Here is an 18,046-nt window from a genome sequence, read left to right as displayed (position 1 = left end):
TTCCGGAATGCCCATGACCAGACAGGTATTTATATGCTGCATTTAGGTACAACTCGTAAAGAAAATACCGAAACAACTCCTACTCTGCATCTTAAAACAAACTGATTCTGGGCATGTTAGAACGTAATACCAGTGACGTTTGGCCTGTGTAAATAACCGCTGTCTCGATCACAAAGTTTTATTTCACTGTGTACTCGAGTTTTTGTTTTACAGGAAAAATTACAACTCTTTCTTTCTTTTTTGCTGCCTTTTTTTTTTTTTATTAAAACGTACATTCTGTTTAAAACAAGGAGAAATCAGTTTGTAATGTACCAAGATAATTTATTATTATTATTATTATTATTATTATTATTATTATTATTATTATTATTATTATTATTATTATTATTACTATTACTATTACTATTATTATTATTATTATTATTATTATTATTGGTTGAGGCTTAGGTGAGCTGGTATCAAGCTTGGGTCAGTGATACATAAACGAAGAAGATATAACCAAAGTTATGCAATAAGCAGGAAATAACAAATGGGAACAGAGTCATCACACCTATGTTGGGGGATAATGGGATTGGATTTAGACTCACTTTAGTCTAAACAACAACAATACTATATTATTATTATTATGAGCAGAAGAAGAACAATAATAACTATAATAGGAAGAAGAGATTAACAAAGTCAACAATGTTGGACTAGTTATGGAGGGCCATAAGAGTTCCTTAAAAAGAAATAAAGCAATTCCAAATTAAACATTTAAATCATACAATTAGAAATCCATATAAAAACATTGCTTTAATCTCACATTTCAATTGATCATAAAAGAAGAAATTAAGTTGTATATATTAATCAAGCACTAATTACTGCAATTTGAAAATGTGTCTTCAAATCCTATTAAATTGAGATAATCTATCTATGTATCTATCTATCTATCTATCTATCTATCTATCTGTCTGTCTGTCTGTCTGTCTGTCTGTCTGTCTGTCTGTCTGTCTGTCTGTCTGTCTGTCTGTCTGTCTGTCTCTTTCTGTCTGTCTGTCTGTTTTAGATCTTTCACAACTTGTCCTCTACTTCTGAAATAAAAACTTTATTGCTGTTATAACTGCAATATTTACCACAAGAAATACATAAAATATTAAATATATTTTAAGTTATGTAGAAGAGAGGGTTCCCCTTTTAAAAATAAACAAATTACTTTTAATGGAAATCTTTTATTCTGTAATAAACGCCCATCCTTTTATTTTGTAGGCATTAGGAAGTACCGGAAGTCATGCTTTGACTCCTCGTAGCTTGACAGAGATTGACGCGTCTCTCTTCTGTTGAGTTGGCAGTCTCATTAGTTTTACTGTGAAGATGCTTCCCGCGGCTCTCTCACTGACGTCAGTCACATTATTATTACTGTTTAACCTGGCAGAAAGTAAACAGAAAGACTTTTATACTTTTAAAGTGGTCAACAGCAGAGGAAAGCTAGTTTCTTTGGAGAAGTATCGCGGTTCGGTGAGTCCTGTTTAGTTTAGATGGGGAGTCTCCTCACTCATCTGCATGTGGGAATGTTGCATGTGAATGCACCTTTGTTCATCCTTAATCTCGTCTGTAGATATGACCAACAGTAGCTTTGCTGCAGCTCAGATTGGTTGCATCCTGCCCAGGATGTCCTCCCTGCAGCAGCCTACGTGGCAGGAGGCCTGCAGACCTGCAGCCTTGCAGCTGAACAGCCCCATCAGTTTCATTCAAACCACCAGATCTGACTAACCTTCACCTAGAAACATTAAACTAACATCTACCTTCAACCATTTAAGAATGATGTCCTTTGCATGTCTGTTTATTATTGTTTGTTAACTGGACACGCATCCCTTTAATGAAATGCATAAAACGTCAGTATAAAAGGTTTTAAGGCAAACAATTTCCTTCTATCTCATGGGCAGTGGCGATTCTAGACCAAATGTACCCCGGGGGGGGGGGGGTGGGGGGGGGGGGGGCAGGAGGGGGCCAGCATGTTTTCCTGGGGGCCCAGAAAAGCTTAAAATAAAAAACCAGGGCAGGGGATTCAAATATATTAAGAGAGCTGCATTAAGTGAAATTTCTATTTAATTAGGTTTAATTTCAAATTTATATCCTATTAGGTCAATATCCATTCACTATTTAGGGATTTTACATATTTTTGACTTAATTTAAGTTAAAATTACCATTTTCTATAAAAATCTGAATTAAAACTTAAGAAAAATTGATAAATTCAGCTGTAAAAAATATTTAGCAGATGAAAACTGGGATCCTATCTACATCCCACTGAAGCTATCGTGTTATCTTTTTTTTAAATATTTGGTAAAACAGAATTTGTAAAGAAAAAAAAAATGAAATAGATCCAAAGGACCTATCAGTTACCATGTCTGTTCCAGTGCAGATCATCATTAGAATTTCTTTGAGTATTATGTCCTCAGTACAGGGGCCATAACAGGGGCCGGGACATAACCGGCAGGGGCACCGGCCCCCATTGGCCCCTGTCTAGAACCGCCCATGCTCATGGGATTTAAATAAAAGTATAATACATCTAAAACATTTAAACCTAAACTTCTAAAAGGGTTTCCACTGAGGAACTGCTCGTCTTTAGATGCAAGTCTTGGCATAACCTGTTGCATATATTAACAAATAATAACTGGAGTCTTTGCTTCTTTTCCTGTAAGACCAATCATTTTATGTGATGTTAAAATAGTTAGGTTCTGTTTCAACAAATATCCAATTGTTTTTCTTAATTGTAACTAAATATTAATAACCCCGGAAAAATCCGTTTTTAATTATGCTATTTTTTATTTTCTGTGTGGGGATTGTTTGTGTGCAATTTAGCTGCCTGTATCATTGGATCTCAAAAAATGTATTTTGTCTATTTGTGGATCTCTATACGGCAGCCCATCTCTAAGAGATGTTCTGTTTTTTTAAGATATAAAGCAAAGAAGAAAAAAAATTAAGTTTGAGTATTTTTCTTTTGTGGAGGTTTTTGAGGACCCAGAGGCAGAGATGAGTTTTGCTGATTTACTAAAAACGTCAAGGTGAACACACATGGAGAGCAAGGAGATGACAAATCAACAAAACATAAGAAATCTAGCAAATAGGACCTGCAGAGGTGGTGTATATATTAGGAAAAGAACAAAGGATGGACTAATGAGCTAATTCAGAGCAGGTGTGAATAGAAGTAACTAGAAGGGAGCCAAGGGGAAAGGAACAGGCACCAGGGGGCAGCAGAGAGTAACTAAAGTCAAACAAAACTGACAAAAAAACAACTACAAAGACGCAGAAATAACAAAGAAACTAAAAATAAACTTAAACAAAGGGCAAAACCCTGATATTTATCAAATGATAAAGTTCTTTTTTTGTCCTGGGGTTTATTATTTTGCTTTAAAAGGCCGCCCAGAGCCTTGGAATTGATGTGTAGATTGTTACAGTGACTGCTAGAAGATTATGTGTGGTATTTGGAAATTAATAAGACTTTATCTGATACCGACATTAGGCAGGTTTATTAAGAAGATATTCTTCAGCAGGAGTCGAGCTAATAGCTACTTAGAATAGTACTTGAACTATCAAAGACATGTCAACAGTTGGGTTCAAACCAATATCTAATTTTTTCCTAAAGTTTTCTCTTTTTAGTTTCGAAATGCTTTTTCTTTATATCTCATCTATTTCCTTTTCATTATAAACAATATTGTTTAATTGACAGCTAGACAGTACCATGATGCTACCACTGCCATGTCCACATTCACTTATCACTGATTTAGCTTTCCTGTGAACTCAGGTGTCTCTGGTGGTGAACGTTGCCAGCGAGTGCGGATTCACCGATGAGCACTACAGGGACATGCAGGAGCTGCAGCGGGACTTTGGGCCGTATCACTTCAATGTTCTCGCCTTCCCCTGCAACCAGTTTGGCCAGCAGGAGCCCGGCAGCGACAAGGAGATCGACAGCTTTGTGCGCAGAGTCTACGGCGTCTCCTTCCCTCTGTTCAGCAAAATCGCAGTCGTTGGAACAGGAGCCAACAATGTTTACAAACACCTGGTTGGTGAGTCACATGTGATGTGGGAAGAAATGATCACTTTTATTCCATGAGTCAAAGTTCTGTCTTAAAAAATGAAATCCTGAAATGTATGTTTTAGTTTTGCTCTGAACGATTCATCTCTTATTCTGTGCAGAGGTGTCAGGAAAAGAGCCTGACTGGAACTTCTGGAAGTACCTCATCGACGTTGACGGTAAAGTGGTGGACGCTTGGGGGCCGAGGGTTTCTGTGAAAGAGATTCGCCCGAAGATCGCTGACATGGTGCGGCAAATAATCCTGAAGAAGAAGGAGGAGCTTTAACTCGCCCTTTTCAGCCATAAACTGAACCCTTACGTTACCTTTCCATTCTGACAGTAATTTCTCCAGACGGAAGCAGCTCCTGCTGCTTTCTGAGCGCACTGATCAAACGCCACTCAAACGTCAGCATTTAAAGATGCATTTTAAACCAAAGAGCTCTTTTTTTAAGCAAAGGTGTTTTTTATAACTATTTTTGACTTATGGAATAAACTTTTACTGTGACTCTCACTTTCTACCAGGTTTGTTTTATAAACGGCTTATTGATCCCTGCAACAAAAGACACAGGTGTTTTTTCAACAGGTTTTTCATCCTGTTTTCATGTTGCCAGCTAAACTATTTACTGCTATTATCCCTATTATGAACAGTTAAAAGGAGGGTATTTTTAAACTTGCACAGGGCATTAGGGTAAGTGGAATACCCGTTTAGTCAGCCTTTTATTAATAAATACTATTAATTATTCCCATCTCTTAAATAGTTAAGCCAATGATTTGTGTCAATAATTATTTATTAATGCTAAGTAAGCTAATTGATATGTAAAAATGGGTAAGTTAATGAAAAAAAGGTTAAAAAAGCAGACATTAAGAGAGACACAGCAAAAAAAAAAAAAACAGAAAACAAAGCAAACAAAAAAAATGTCTAAGTAAATCAGTTAGGGTTAGTATTATATAGTATTTAATTAAGTTTGATTTGTTTAATTAAGGTTTAGCTAATAATAAGGATATTTTCTTATTTACAGCAGCTTATTTCTATGATTTTTCTGCATTTGAGGATGTACAAATTAATTGAATAACAGCGCCCTCTGCTGGAGGATCCAAAAACGACCACAGTGCTCTGATTCGTTATTACTACACTGGTATTTTAGACTGAAATACTTAATGATTCTAAGTCAGAATAGAGAAAATAGTAATTGGAATATTAATTCAAAAGAAAAACGTTGTTGTAATAGCAACACCGACGTATGTTTGTATTTACAAAAAAAGCCTCATCTGGAAAAAAAAGTTACTTTTTAATTAAATCAAAATAGCAATTTTGACAAAGGCACTCAACAAACGTAGTGTTGTAAGTATGATGCAAAAATTTTTTCATCTGGATTTTGCCGAAATGATAAAAAACATCAAACTAAATCTATAAAATGCCTAAATGTGAACATCTGCTAGAAATTGCTTAAATCGCTAAATGTTGAAAGTTTAACATTTAGAAATAATAATGTGGAGGGATATTTCCATATACACTATAGATTTACAGTCCATTATTTCTTATGATTTTTTTAATCTTGCATGCATATTCTAGTGGTGGCCCACATTAGGAGCCAAATGCTTATCAAAGTCCACCCACATTAAAAACTGAACATGATCTCATTCATTGTGATAAATGCAGCAGGAAATCTTCTATATCTCTGCTCACTGGTTGCCGTTCTTCCTCACTGATCTTCTCCAGCCTTCTGATGCTGTCCTCCCTATAGAAGCTGTGGTGAGGAATCATGGCTGCTCTCATGTAATATGTGATGGATTTGTTTCTCTCCTTCTGACTGTACTGCAAATATTTAGCATAGAAGCTGGAAACCATCTGCTCTTCTTCAGGATCCAGCTCAGTTCTGAGCAGCTCCTCAAACAACTCCTCAGCGTTGGCTCGCCGGTTTGATTTTGCGTATATGTTGGCCAAAGATATTTGCATTTTTAGGGAAGAATGAGGATAAAGAGCAATGGTCTCTTTGTGAAGACCAATGGCTCTCTCTATCAGGCTTCGCTCGAGGTGATTGTTGTTCGGGGAGAAGACTTTCCTTTTGTAGCAGATTGCTGCACATTTCTTCATGTAACGTGCATTGGGATGTCTTTCCAGAGCCTCTTCTGCTAAATCAATAGCTTCATCCATGGAGACGTAGATCCTATAGAGCCTTAGTAAAGGTTTCATGCCACTATAGCTGCTGACCGGCTTTCTTAACACTCTTTGGGCCAATTTTCGGGCTTCATCCTGAATTCTTGTGCCTTTCTGAGCTCGAGCTTCCAGGTAAAGAGCAGAAAGATACAAGTTTTCCGGGTCGTGTTCTTTGGCAATTTTTACTTTCTCCAATAAATCAGAGTCAAAGTTTTCCTTGTGGTGCATGAAGGCTTTTACTAATGCTAACACTCTGCTGGTTTGCCATTCCACCACATCCGGCTGCATCCTGATTGCTCTCTGGAAGTAATCTACAGCCAGAAGCTTCTTATCTCTGCCGAACTTCATCAGAGTCCAGGCTTTTTCAGCACAGATTTCTGGATGGGGGTCGTCTAGAGAGGGAGACGGGTACTCCATCATCAGGGCTTCGATCTTTGTCAAGTATTTTTGGGTCTGTGTTTGCTCCCCTATTTGGAGGTGTAGCCAGGCCATATTCCCATAATTGACCACCAACCAGGGGCCTTCATCTGAGACGGTGTTCCTCAGCTGCCGAAAAGCCTCTGCAGCTCTGCAGAAGAAACGCCGGGCCTCTTCAATGAGGCCTAGCTGATGGTGAATGAAGCCCTGCAGGTTATAAATGTGACCCAGCCAGCAGTATCCCTCCTCGAGGCCAATGTCCTCCAGAGCTTCCCGGAGGCAGAGCAGTTTAGACCTGCTGATGTCCAGATCCCATGTGAAATGACACTCCAAGGACACTAGTTTGGATTCCAGTGCTGATCGTTCCTGATGAGCACTGAAAGGGTACGAAACGATTTGTAGTGAGTTGAATTTTTTTTTTTCAACAGCTTGAAAAAGTGATATCTGAGGAATGGAAGGTAATAAAACTAATAGGAAGAAGAATGAATGAAAAAAAAACACATACCTCATCCTGCAGCCGCTGTCCAGATACAGTGGTTTTAAATAATTTTTGCTTTCTGTTCTGCTTGTTTGGGTGCGGCACCATAAAAAGCTGTATTGTTCAACTCTTGGACTGCTGTAAATATTTTCATACTATTCATGGGTTGAAACTGAGCAGTCTGTCTTCTCTAACAAATTAGAAACTCTTAACATGGTACTCACTGACACGTTGGTCCAATGACAAAGCAATAAGCTTGTTTTCCGTCCGAAGTCTGACAGCAGAGTGAGCGCTGACTGAACCCTGGATGAGGTAGGACATATTGACTCATTCTGATCTGAAAGGCTAAAGTTCAAGCAGAGCTGTACATGCTGCAGTCAAAGTCTTCTTTATGTGCCGGCTCCAAATGATATGACCCTAAGCTTACTATTATGTATTTTTCATAGAAATATAAACCCCAGAAGCAAAATGTTCTTTTACGTTCAGTTCAATCTTTAAAGAACCAATTTACAATAACACCCCAAGACACTGTGGCAAAAAGGTGCACAAAAAATCAAAAGTTTTAAAGCCTGGTTCTATTCAGTAGCCTAGTTGTAAAAAAAAAAAAAAAAAGAAGTGGGATGGTGGATTTAAATTTTTTTTTGGAAGCATACATATCCTAATTAACATAGTCTATTAACCTAAAGCAATATGCATGGTAAGGTTGTTAAATGTCAGGTACGCCGGTCATTGACCTTGACCAAGACACCGTACAGTATAACTGCAGTCAGTCGCTGGCATGGCGATCACTGCCCCTACATAGTTAGGGATAAATGTAGAGGACAGGTTTCCCACTGTGATCAGCTTCATATTCATGGTAGGCAACTTCTTTGATTGTATTTTTTTGCTCAGGCTACTCGTAAGCCAACAGCCCGCCAAATGTTGTTAGGGCAATATTATTGGCATTACTGTTGAATAGAAGACATTTTACACATTTAGTAATAAAATGTCACAGGGGTTGGGGGTGGGGGGGTGGGGGGGGATGGTCATTTAAGATGGGGGATGAATTTTAAGATTATTTTAATAAGAAGGTGGATGCCATCCTCCCTCATCCCCCCTCAACTCCAGTATTGGTTCCATTCAAATTATTTATTTTCTTGTTTTGTTTGTTAACTTTTGACTATTATGTTATTCTTATACATTTTTCTAAGGTCCAAATTTGTGTGACCAGTTTTTCTATAATCTTTTTTGTCTGCTGTTTCCCCATTGTGGGACAATAAAGGGATTTTCTATTCTATTCTATAAAGAACTGATCCAATGTGCTCATTAAAAATTTAATCCACATATATTTACATTCCAATTGAACCCAAAGCATTTATTATTATTTTAGCTAAGCTAAATCCAATTATCAAAGAGATTTGACATTTTTCAGCTCAGAATCAGAATCGGGTTTATTGCCATTGTTAGTAAGGGGGTTCACAACTAGGAATTTTTTATGGTACAATCGTGCAACATGAAACATATAATATGAAATAGGTAAATAAAATTATAAAAATCTCTAAAAACACTGGGGTATAAGGCATGCAAAAATATACTAATATATACACTTAGGATAAAAATATGGATAAATAAAAAAAAATTTATAAAAAGTATAAAAAGTAAAATGTACAAGGTAGTGCAAATAGAGCAGTGTAAATGGCATAGGCAGGTTATGGAGTAGAAGAGTATTGATTCTAAAAAAAAAATTACAGAAGTATATTTTACTCAAACATTTCTGCATAAACTTTGAAGTTTAAACAACAACTTAATTACATAAATACAAAGAAGAGTTCATAAGTAGAATGTAACATTATTATTAGTATAACGAATTCACGCCAGTGGAACAGTTTTACTCAAGAAAGTAAAAAAAAATTTTTTTTCCTGATTTGGTTGAGCTGGTTTCCCTATCTTTAGAATGGCCAATATCCAGAACAACATCAGTATTCACCTGATCTTGCAGCCACAGGACAAACTTGCTAACATGCTTTTTGGAATATCACTACTAGCTTTTTACAGCACTTACTTTTGCATACTTTTAGGGATTGTGCAGTTTTTATTCTAATTCTTTTACTGTGGCTGAAGATCCTGTCTTGTCCGAGCTGCTTCACACTCATCATAAACTGACTGTTCACCAGGACGACTGTTAACATAAATTCACTTCAGTTTATTTATATAGCGCCAATTCACAACACATGTCATCTCAAGGCACTTTACAGTTCACTATATCATACAGTCAAATTAATTCAAAGTTTTCTATCTAAGGAAAACCAGTTGATTGCATCGACTCATTGACTCGAAGGCAATCCCTCACACTAAGCATGCTTGTAGCGACAGTGGAGAGGAAAAAAATCTCTTTTAACAGGAATAAACCTCCAGTCGGTCATGCAGACTGACAGCTGCAAGGCTGCAATACACCAGGCCCTCTGACCACCAACAGCAGGCAAGATGGGGGACGTGTCTTGTTTGAGGACTCAACAACTAAAACAGACAGTGAGGGCAGACCCCTACATCCCTGCATGTTTTCCAGGACAAATCTATCAGCTTAATAAGATGATCTTGAAATACACCATTTTGATTAATAACTATATGTGAGGTTTCAGCCCAACTGCTCCATGAAGCAAAAGGAAACTCTCTCCATCTTTCCCCAGTGGTTCATGAATCCAGTTATGTCTTATAAGTTAAATGTAACTGACTGCAGCATAATCTAATCTGAAACTGGGAAGTAATGCCCAGCAGTTATTTCACCACTGTATTTTTTTCAGAATTTAGATATCTGTTCTAAAAAGGCTCTCCTTTTGTATTCACTTGTTAACGATCCACTGCCCTTCATCATAGCTTTACCTCTTGATTAAAGCAGATTGTTTCTGTCAGAGGATTATCCCTCAGCTTTCCGGTTGCCTCCACCGCAGGTTTCCTCAGACTTCTCTGTTATCACATTGAAGGTTACCAAAGGAACATGGGCTTGTTGAACGTCTTCACTTCAATCAAGGATCGAGCTGAAAAGTTTCTTAACGAGAAGAACGTGGTCACTGATTTTCTTGGAAAGATAGAGGAGAAGACAGGAATTAAGAAGAAGGTCATCGCCATAGGTAAAGTGGAAACTGTTGTGTAATCTACTTTGTTCAGTTACAAAAAAAAAAAAACAGCTATATGATTCTGTATTATGGTTAGATTCAGCAAAACCAGCACTGGGACACTTGGATTGTGTTATAAGAATTTGTTATTTTGACCTAAAAAGCCATTTAATTATTGCTTAACTGCTCCTCTAATGTTAATCTTGGCATGGTATTTGCTGCTATATTTTTAAGAGTCAGAATTATACTACAGAATTATATCTGTAACAGCTTGCAGGCCAATTGTCATTCATGGGCTATATCCAATTTTCAAAATAAAATACATTGCAAATACTATCTAAAAATAATTAAGCATTTCTAAAAATAAGAATTTGAGTAGATGAATATGCAGATCTGGCTATCTAAAAAGTATTTCTACTCTTACAATAAGATAATTAGATATTGTGCATTTAAAATAAGACAATGAAATTGTATTTTCTTGCTTTAAATGCAAATAATCTTATTCTATTGGCAAAGTGTCTCACCTACCTGCTTAATTCAAGAAAAAAGGCAGTCATTTTAAAAAAAATTAATTTGTATTTCAATTTTTAGAAATCTAAGGAAGCAAAAAAATGACTTCACATTTAATCCTTAAAAACATACTTCTTTTACTAAGGATTTTTGTTTTTTTAAATGTGTTTAGTGAGATATTTTTGAAATAAGCCTGCTTATTATGCAGCACGGTAACTGGGCATTCTAGTGTGCTAGATACCTATTTTGAAAGTAACTATAGCTGTAGCTCATGCTAACAAAACAACATCTATGCAATCTGATTAATGATCTTTAACAATGCAAAAAAAAAAAAAAAAAAACTCCTACTAAGAAGTATAACTTTGCATTTTCATATATAGGAATGCTATAAGTGCTTTACACTAATGCAATTTAAATACTGTGCTTAAAACTAGTTAAGGCTACCAATTACTATTTAACTTATTTCATGCAGTAAGCTGGGCTTCCTTAAAAAGTAAATTTTACTGTATTGTATTAATGGTGGTTAACAGAGGTCACGGTTAGGCCGATGGATGGCAGCCATGTTTCTGTTAGCCTGCCCCAGAGCAGCAGTGGCAACAATGGGGTCCTTGGACTTCTTAAAGTTGTTTATAAGTACTGTGCAGAAATTTACAGTACATTAAATAACTTACTGTAAATGATAACTGCTTGGATGCCCTTCCTGTTGAGTCAGGAAGGGCTTCCGGGATAAAAACATTGCCAACTTTGTGAGGAAGTAGTAATGACTTGCTATGGAGACCCATAAATTTGGTAGCACAGCAAAGGAAAAGATGAACAGTCAAATTGCCTCAAAATATGATCTAGTATTAATTAGTTCTTTTTAGAAGGGGACAGCAAAAATAAGAATCATTTTTAAGTTTATAGTATCTATTAAATTGTTGATTATTATGAACCAAGTCTATTTGGGCATTCATAGATAAATCCTATGCAGCTGAGGCATTACCAGAATAAGAATGAGGAGAAAAAGAAAACAGGTGCACTCTCTGAGGGTCAGCTCTGTATTATAAATCCCGTGAGCATTAAACAGCAGCATACTGAGCCTGAAGTGGATCAGTGACACAGTGAGAGGAACATGATGTCAGTGTGGTGCCTGGCAGCGTTTGTCTCCCTCTCAGAGCAGCAACGTCAAAGCAGATTATCCTCAGAGACAGGCAGCAGGGCAGGACGGCCTCCATGACTGAACAGCAACGTAAGCTGATCAGAGGTAGGAAGGAATTGTCAGTGCTTATCGTCTGTGAGTACGCTGTATGTTGCTCTTGTTTTTACTGTTGTTCAGGTTTGGTTTAAACTAGGGTTTAAAACCTGCAAAACTTAGCCAAAGTTTCAACTTCTTGCTAACAAACCAGAGAAAAAAGTAAGATTGTTTATAGCCGCTGTTGCACCTCTAGCTTGTTACAGATATTGCATTTCTCTATGAAGTCTCTACACTTTCAGGGTGGTGACCAATAAGCAACTGGTATGGAGCACCTACCAGAAAAACTAAATATGTAGAACGCGTAAGAAGTCAGTCACAAGCTCTTTGGAAGATTAATCAGTAGACAACCACTATGGATAACATTATATCAATATAAAAAGCATAATCACGAAATGGTTTCACTTTTATATCACAATTTGATTACCTTTAAAGCTGAAAAGCTTCATTAAAACATTTCCCAAAAACCTTTTAAGGTTATATTGTAGGTAGCAAATTGAAGGAGCCATACTTCCATCGGTCTGTCCTTACAGGAGATCTGGCAAATACACCCAATGTTTATTGATGACTACATTATTTAATAATAAAAATAAAATAAAAAAACAGGAGAGAAACTTGTTGCACAGGAAGCCTTAAAAAGCAGAGGACTTGGCTGAAGACAGTGATAAAACCTACGTCAGATGTAATGCTGTGTGTTTCTGTACAGGTGCTGTCTCACTGACCGGACTTTATCTGGTATATGGATATGGTGCTGCTCTCCTCTGCAACCTGATTGGATTTGTCTATCCAGCATATTACTCGTGAGTTTTCTTTTCTCAGCTTGTTCTCTTGACGTTCTAATGGACGCCATACGCTTTGTATAGTTACAATCAGTCTCATACTGACTAGACCACATCCTGGTGATGAATGTGTACTATTTTCCAGCTGTGACGTCATTGACTGTGGGTCAGATACATGTATAAGGTTTTATAAATGTATAAGGTTCTTGCATCTGCAAGAAAGGTGCTTTAATCAGACTTTTATTTTATCCGACAGGACTTGAAGGAGGCCACAATTATGACAGTTTATCTTGGTATTAATCTGATTTTCTGATCAAATACGGTTTGTTTGGGAACTAATTTTAATTGGCTAATTCCCCTTGCCCCAACTTAAAATATTCACAAAGAACCATGATAAATTATTCATGTGGGGACTCTAATATGTTCAATCTGTTTCTCTAAACTAAGGAAGCCCAAAAGAAAGCCCCAGCAGGCTTTGACCCAATCAACTTTGGCCTTAGATTATTCCAATTCGGTAGCATATATACTTTACAACACATGTATATCACAACATAAATATTAACTCAAAGTATGCCCTCAATGTTTCTGACTGGAAAACCCTTTTGCAACTGTAAATTCCTGCCATGCTTCCTTTTTCTAGAATAAGTTTTGATGCTTGATCAGTCTACCTGACTAAACTGTTGCAGATGGAGAGCTCCCTCAGTGACATATCCGGAGACAGACATTATTACCAATATTACTCAGGTTATTTTCACATCCCTGCTGTTTATTTGTTTTAGATACCCTATTGTTTTTTTATGCATTAATATACTTGCACATATCTAGATCAGCTTATACAGCAATGAGTTTCTTCAAACATGAGAATACTATGTTTTTGTGATCATTTTTTGTGAAATGGAAACATGCAGACACCCACAAAGGTAATATTACCTCTGCAGGTGTCTGTATGTTTCAATTTGTCTGCCACACTGCCTCTCTGCTCGTACACCTGAATTTCCCTCTATGGGACTATAAAGGATATTTATTTCCTGTTTTATTCTGTTTAATGTAAGAAGCCATAAGGCATATTTTTGCCTTTCATTACAAGATGTTGCAAACATTAAAGCAAAATTTGTATCCGTTCCCAGGCTGAAAAATCTAATTTACAAATAAAGTTAAAGAAAAAAACGTTCATATTGCATATATCCCAATGTAAGCTGTGATGTTACTCATACAGTGCAGGTGGTTAAAATTGCACGATAAATAACAAGTAGTAGGGGGGTGTATGCATTCTGCTTTATGTAGACCTGGTGGAGTGATGGTGTGGTGGCATTAGACATCCTCCTGAGCAAAATACAGCTTTGCCCTTTGTTTGAAGGATACTTTAAAGTATCATCCTGAGGTTGGTAGAGTTTTCCGAACATGGTAAAAAAAAATTATCTCCCTTCTCTAACAAAGCAATCAAGAAAATGTATAATTCAACTCCTTAAAAAAATTCTCTATGTTCCTACAGAGTTAAAGCCATTGAAAGTCCCTGCAAAGAAGATGACACTAAGTGGTTGACTTACTGGGTGGTGTACGGTGTCTTCAGCCTTGGAGAGTTCTTCTCTGATATTTTCCTCTACTGGTTTCCATTTTACTACTTCTTTAAGGTGAGAGTGAGAACACATCCCAGGACCAATGACAAGGACAGAGGCCAAACCCTCGTTCTCCTGCCTGCTAAAGGCTTAGAATGGAAACAAGCTGTTAGAAACCAACCACTTCATCATATTCCAAATACAGCATCTAATTTATTTTGGGACTTTGTTCTAACTAGTCCAAGTTTGGCCCTAAAGCAAATGCAGCAAATACAGATGAACTCTTTAAAGCATTAAAAATATATATTAACTAAAGTGCAGTGTTTTTGTTTTGTTAGTCTCATGGTATTATCAGAGCAGGGCCACAAACACCCAGTGACCATTTTTTTTTACATTTTTTGACATTAAAGGGGTTTTGAATGCTTTTAAATAGGGACAAAATTAAAAAAAATATATAAAAAAATAAATAAAAAAATAAGGTTCGAGTATTTCATGCTAATGCAACTCCCTCTCTGGGAACCTTTAGAAAACTTCTAGAAAGTGTGGAGAAGCTGCATATGTACTGTATGCTTCCAGTGTCTGTTCCTGCTGTGGTGCATGGCTCCCATGTCATGGAATGGCTCCCAGATTATTTACAACAAAGTGGTTCGGCCCATCTTCCTCCGCCATGAGGCCACGGTGGACAACATGGTCAGTGACCTCAGTGGGAAGGCCATGAGTGCCGCTGAGAACCTCACTAGAGAAGGTAGGAAGGCTTAAAAGGCCCAACAGGACTGGTAGAACCCATTCACTTCTGCTTCAGGAAGTTAAATCTCTTTTTCTTCATCTTCCACCTCAGTACTATGCACTCTGATGAAGAATAAAACTCTAGTGACACCCATGCAGCAGGTTGCCCAGGCTGAACCTAAGAGTTTACCAAGCTCAACTGGACAAACATCAAATGCTAAAGTTGCTCCTTCTGAACCGAGTGAAGAGGAGCGTAGAGTAAGTAAAACCTGTTATATCACATTTATATGGTCCTCACAGAACTAGGATAATAAGTCCAGAAAAAACCCTGAGAGATGGATGCAGCATCAGTAGCATGGAATAGCAATGCTAAGGACAAACCCAGGAAAATGGCTTCATTACAGGCCTCCTCTAAATTAATGGTTGTGATAGAACTTGTCTTATCTGACAAAATGAGAATTTTTAATCTTTGTGAATAACAGAGATGTATAACTTTAATTAGAAAGTGGTTAATATGTATTCCTGTCATGATTTTAATGAATTTATTTAACACATTTATAACCACTTAGTCCCACGGGGTAGAGATATTTGTTCTTATTCTTTATTATTTTATAGGAACGGTCTGCTTCTTTATGGGTTTACCTCATGTTAAATGATTTTACTTTCCTGATACATTTCATTAGCATAATGTTTTTTTTTTTTTATAATTTTTGTAGTTTTAATAGATTTTAAATTATTGTATGTTTTGATTTGAAGTAAATCTGTTTCATCTTACTTTAATATTTTATCAAATGTTAAAAAAAATTATACATATTCTTTCCCTCTAATTACTTTTTTAAAAATAGATTTTAATTTTTGAGAAGTGGACAGTGAAGTGTAAAATTAACAGAATTTATTTAAAATGTTTTATATGTTTTAATTATTAGTTTCTTTTTGTAAATTAATGATCTTTCTTAATACTTCTGTAATATTTTTTAATTTTTAGAAGTATTTTAGAACGCATGTTTCTAGCCACTAAAGGGAAGCTCTAAAAACCTTTTTTCAATGAAGAGCATTTGTGGTTTAATCCAATTAATTGAAAACCAGTAGTCCTATACCATGAAGTCTTCATTCCACATTGCAGAAAAAGTATATATCCTTACTGACTAACTTTAAATAAAATTGTGAGAAACCTATTTTAACAACATCATCTAATCCCTCTGTATTTGCCACCTGTTTCAGCCTTTTCTTGGTTGACTTAATCGGTGAGTAATATGCTTAAATTTTGTCAGTGATGACCCTAAAAAATTAAATTCTTCCTCCTGGATGCATTTGTTTCTCCTCTGTAGCCTGTAGCTCCAACAGCAGCTGACTGATCCTGTTACAGTTTTCACAACATAGCAAGCTGAGGCATTTTAAATGGGCTTTAAATCTTTTCCCACTGTTAGCCGGAAGCTAAAAATTGTGGTTTACATAATGATCTGTAAGAAACACCCATTTAAAAAAAAGGCATGTGTTTTAATAAAATGTTTTTATTTAAATAATACTTCACTAGGGTAAAATTTATAGACTTTTTCATATCAGTCTACGTTTAAATAATGATGTCATCATAAAGGAATAGAATAGTAACCAATAAACAGTCTAATAGCACACCCTTGACATTTTTTAATATTTTTTATGAAATGGATGAATCATCTCTAAATAACAAATATTAATAGGTTTTTAAAACATAAACTATACAGTTTTAGCATGCATCATTTATTTCTTTGGGCAACTTAACTTGGTAATAATCCAAAAGGGAACTATTTTGAAAATGTTTTGGTTAAAAATTAAACCATGAAAGTGATATTTTTATAGCCTATAGCAGTAATCAGAGGGATTTTAATAGGGGAGGGGCTTTAATAATGTGAACTGGTGGAGTTATATTCAACTATTCTTTTGTTTTATTTTTTGCTTAATTAGGAAAGCTTTTTCTCCACATAAACACCATTTTTTGTTTTTTTCTAATTGGGCTAACAAGGGTCTATAAATAAGCATACCATATGTGACTGATAGAACATTGTTAAAATAAACCAGAAGAGAACAGGAAGTTTCCTCTAACATTACCAGTTACTCTTAATGTTCCCTAAACATGCCATGGTTTTAGTTTTCTGGATCTCCCTGAAGGAAGATTTCATGTGGGAAAACAGCCCTGGTGGCTAAAATGGTCTCTGCTAGCTGCTGATAGAAACCTTTTAGGACCAGAATCCCTGCCAGGACCTGACTGAGGGTAGTCTGAAGGGGAATTATTTTTTCCACTGTGAATATTTGTGTCACTTAAGTTGCTCTTATTGTAAAATGTTGTAGTTTCACTCTTTGCCTGCACTTAAGAACCTTCATTGGCCCCATCTCTTTTTCTGAAGCTCATGTTTATCAGCCAAATGTTTCACATGACAATTTTTAAATGCCCAGAGAATAACTCACGTTTTGTTTGTGTTTTGTTGTCAGTCAGATAGCAGCAGAAGAAGAGGAGGCTCTGTGAGGAAGAGGATGAGAGAGTGACGTTTTTACCCTTCGTCCTGAATGATCCAATCAAAAAGTGCTCCTTATGTCACAAAGACTCTGTTAAAGGGTCATATTTCTGTAGAAAAGGGGAATCTCTTTTAACTTTCTTGGATTTGAGATTTGGAGCCGATTTGTTGTCTTAAGATGTTCAACTCCTGAAACACTTGATCCATGTAACCTGCGCTGACAGATGTTGACAGCTGCTGTCTAATCCAGGAGCTGTATGCCAGAACAACTTCAAGACATGGGAAGATAAATCTAATTCTGACCTTCAGTTCCACTTCACCCACATAAAAACAAACAAGTTCACGTTGCATACCTGTTTTTCTCCTTTGCAATTCTGAAATGTGGTGAATTTCATCATTAATAAACAATTTCTTTCCTTATCATGCATGGTTTATTTGCTGTCCTTTGAATAACGTCTGGAGTTGAAGAATACTTTAAGTCTGGCCCTAAACCAAATCAACCTAATCCACATGGACGCATTTTGTAATATTAAGATCAGATTTCCGATTACAAATTTAT

The 18,046-nt window shown here is 36.4% G+C and overlaps 3 protein-coding genes across 5 annotated transcripts; 2 read left to right on the top strand and 1 right to left on the bottom strand.

Moving 5' to 3' along the window:
* The first annotated feature begins 1,273 nt into the window (after window positions 1-1,273).
* Window positions 1,274-4,562, top strand: gpx7 (glutathione peroxidase 7). The gene is made up of 3 exons (XM_038287044.1): window positions 1,274-1,494; window positions 3,782-4,043; window positions 4,174-4,562. Exons 1-3 carry the CDS (start codon window positions 1,351-1,353, stop codon window positions 4,335-4,337), a joined length of 570 nt encoding a protein of 189 aa, XP_038142972.1. The 5' UTR covers window positions 1,274-1,350; the 3' UTR covers window positions 4,338-4,562.
* Window positions 4,563-5,605: 1,043 nt separating this feature from the next.
* On the bottom strand, window positions 5,606-7,393 carry LOC119784779 (interferon-induced protein with tetratricopeptide repeats 1B-like). The gene is made up of 3 exons (XM_038287013.1): window positions 7,329-7,393; window positions 7,132-7,242; window positions 5,606-7,002 (listed from the first exon to the last, which is right to left on the bottom strand). The coding sequence occupies exons 2-3, from the start codon at window positions 7,134-7,136 to the stop codon at window positions 5,694-5,696; spliced, it is 1,314 nt and encodes a 437-aa protein (XP_038142941.1). The 5' UTR covers window positions 7,137-7,242; window positions 7,329-7,393; the 3' UTR covers window positions 5,606-5,693.
* reep6 (receptor accessory protein 6) lies at window positions 7,158-17,824 on the top strand. Of its 3 annotated transcripts, none has more exons than XM_038287024.1 (7): window positions 7,158-7,416; window positions 10,032-10,211; window positions 12,644-12,737; window positions 14,209-14,347; window positions 14,849-15,017; window positions 15,111-15,256; window positions 17,465-17,824. In XM_038287024.1, the coding sequence occupies exons 2-7, from the start codon at window positions 10,079-10,081 to the stop codon at window positions 17,516-17,518; spliced, it is 735 nt and encodes a 244-aa protein (XP_038142952.1). In that variant the 5' UTR covers window positions 7,158-7,416; window positions 10,032-10,078; the 3' UTR covers window positions 17,519-17,824. The 3 variants fall into 3 exon arrangements, with proteins under 3 accessions (XP_038142952.1, XP_038142961.1, XP_038142959.1); XM_038287033.1 differs by lacking the exon at window positions 7,158-7,416 and adding an exon at window positions 16,220-16,242 and having other exon boundaries at window positions 10,000-10,211; window positions 17,469-17,824; XM_038287031.1 differs by lacking the exon at window positions 7,158-7,416 and adding an exon at window positions 16,220-16,242 and having other exon boundaries at window positions 10,000-10,211.
* The last annotated feature ends 222 nt before the right edge of the window (window positions 17,825-18,046 follow it).

The sequence above is a fragment of the Cyprinodon tularosa genome, unplaced genomic scaffold (assembly GCF_016077235.1).
Source record: "Cyprinodon tularosa strain WSP-4 unplaced genomic scaffold, ASM1607723v1 ctg106, whole genome shotgun sequence".
NCBI classification, from domain to species: domain Eukaryota; kingdom Metazoa; phylum Chordata; class Actinopteri; order Cyprinodontiformes; family Cyprinodontidae; genus Cyprinodon; species Cyprinodon tularosa.
Note: the sequence above shows the minus strand (reverse complement) of the source record. Positions and strands in the feature narration are given on the sequence as shown.

What these genes read in the sequence shown, in the direction of transcription:
- gpx7 (XM_038287044.1), top strand. Translation starts at nt 1,351, where the DNA reads ATGCTTCCCGCGGCTCTCTCACTGACGTCAGTCACATTATTATTACTG. An exon ending in TGGAGAAGTATCGCGGTTCG is followed by an intron (nt 1,495 to 3,781) that starts GTGAGTCCTGTT and finishes CTGTGAACTCAG; the next exon opens with GTGTCTCTGGTGGTGAACGT. An exon ending in TGTTTACAAACACCTGGTTG is followed by an intron (nt 4,044 to 4,173) that starts GTGAGTCACATG and finishes TATTCTGTGCAG; the next exon opens with AGGTGTCAGGAAAAGAGCCT.
- reep6 (XM_038287024.1), top strand. Translation starts at nt 10,079, where the DNA reads ATGGGCTTGTTGAACGTCTTCACTTCAATCAAGGATCGAGCTGAAAAG. An exon ending in GTCTATCCAGCATATTACTC is followed by an intron (nt 12,738 to 14,208) that starts GTGAGTTTTCTT and finishes ATGTTCCTACAG; the next exon opens with AGTTAAAGCCATTGAAAGTC. An exon ending in CATTTTACTACTTCTTTAAG is followed by an intron (nt 14,348 to 14,848) that starts GTGAGAGTGAGA and finishes GTATGCTTCCAG; the next exon opens with TGTCTGTTCCTGCTGTGGTG.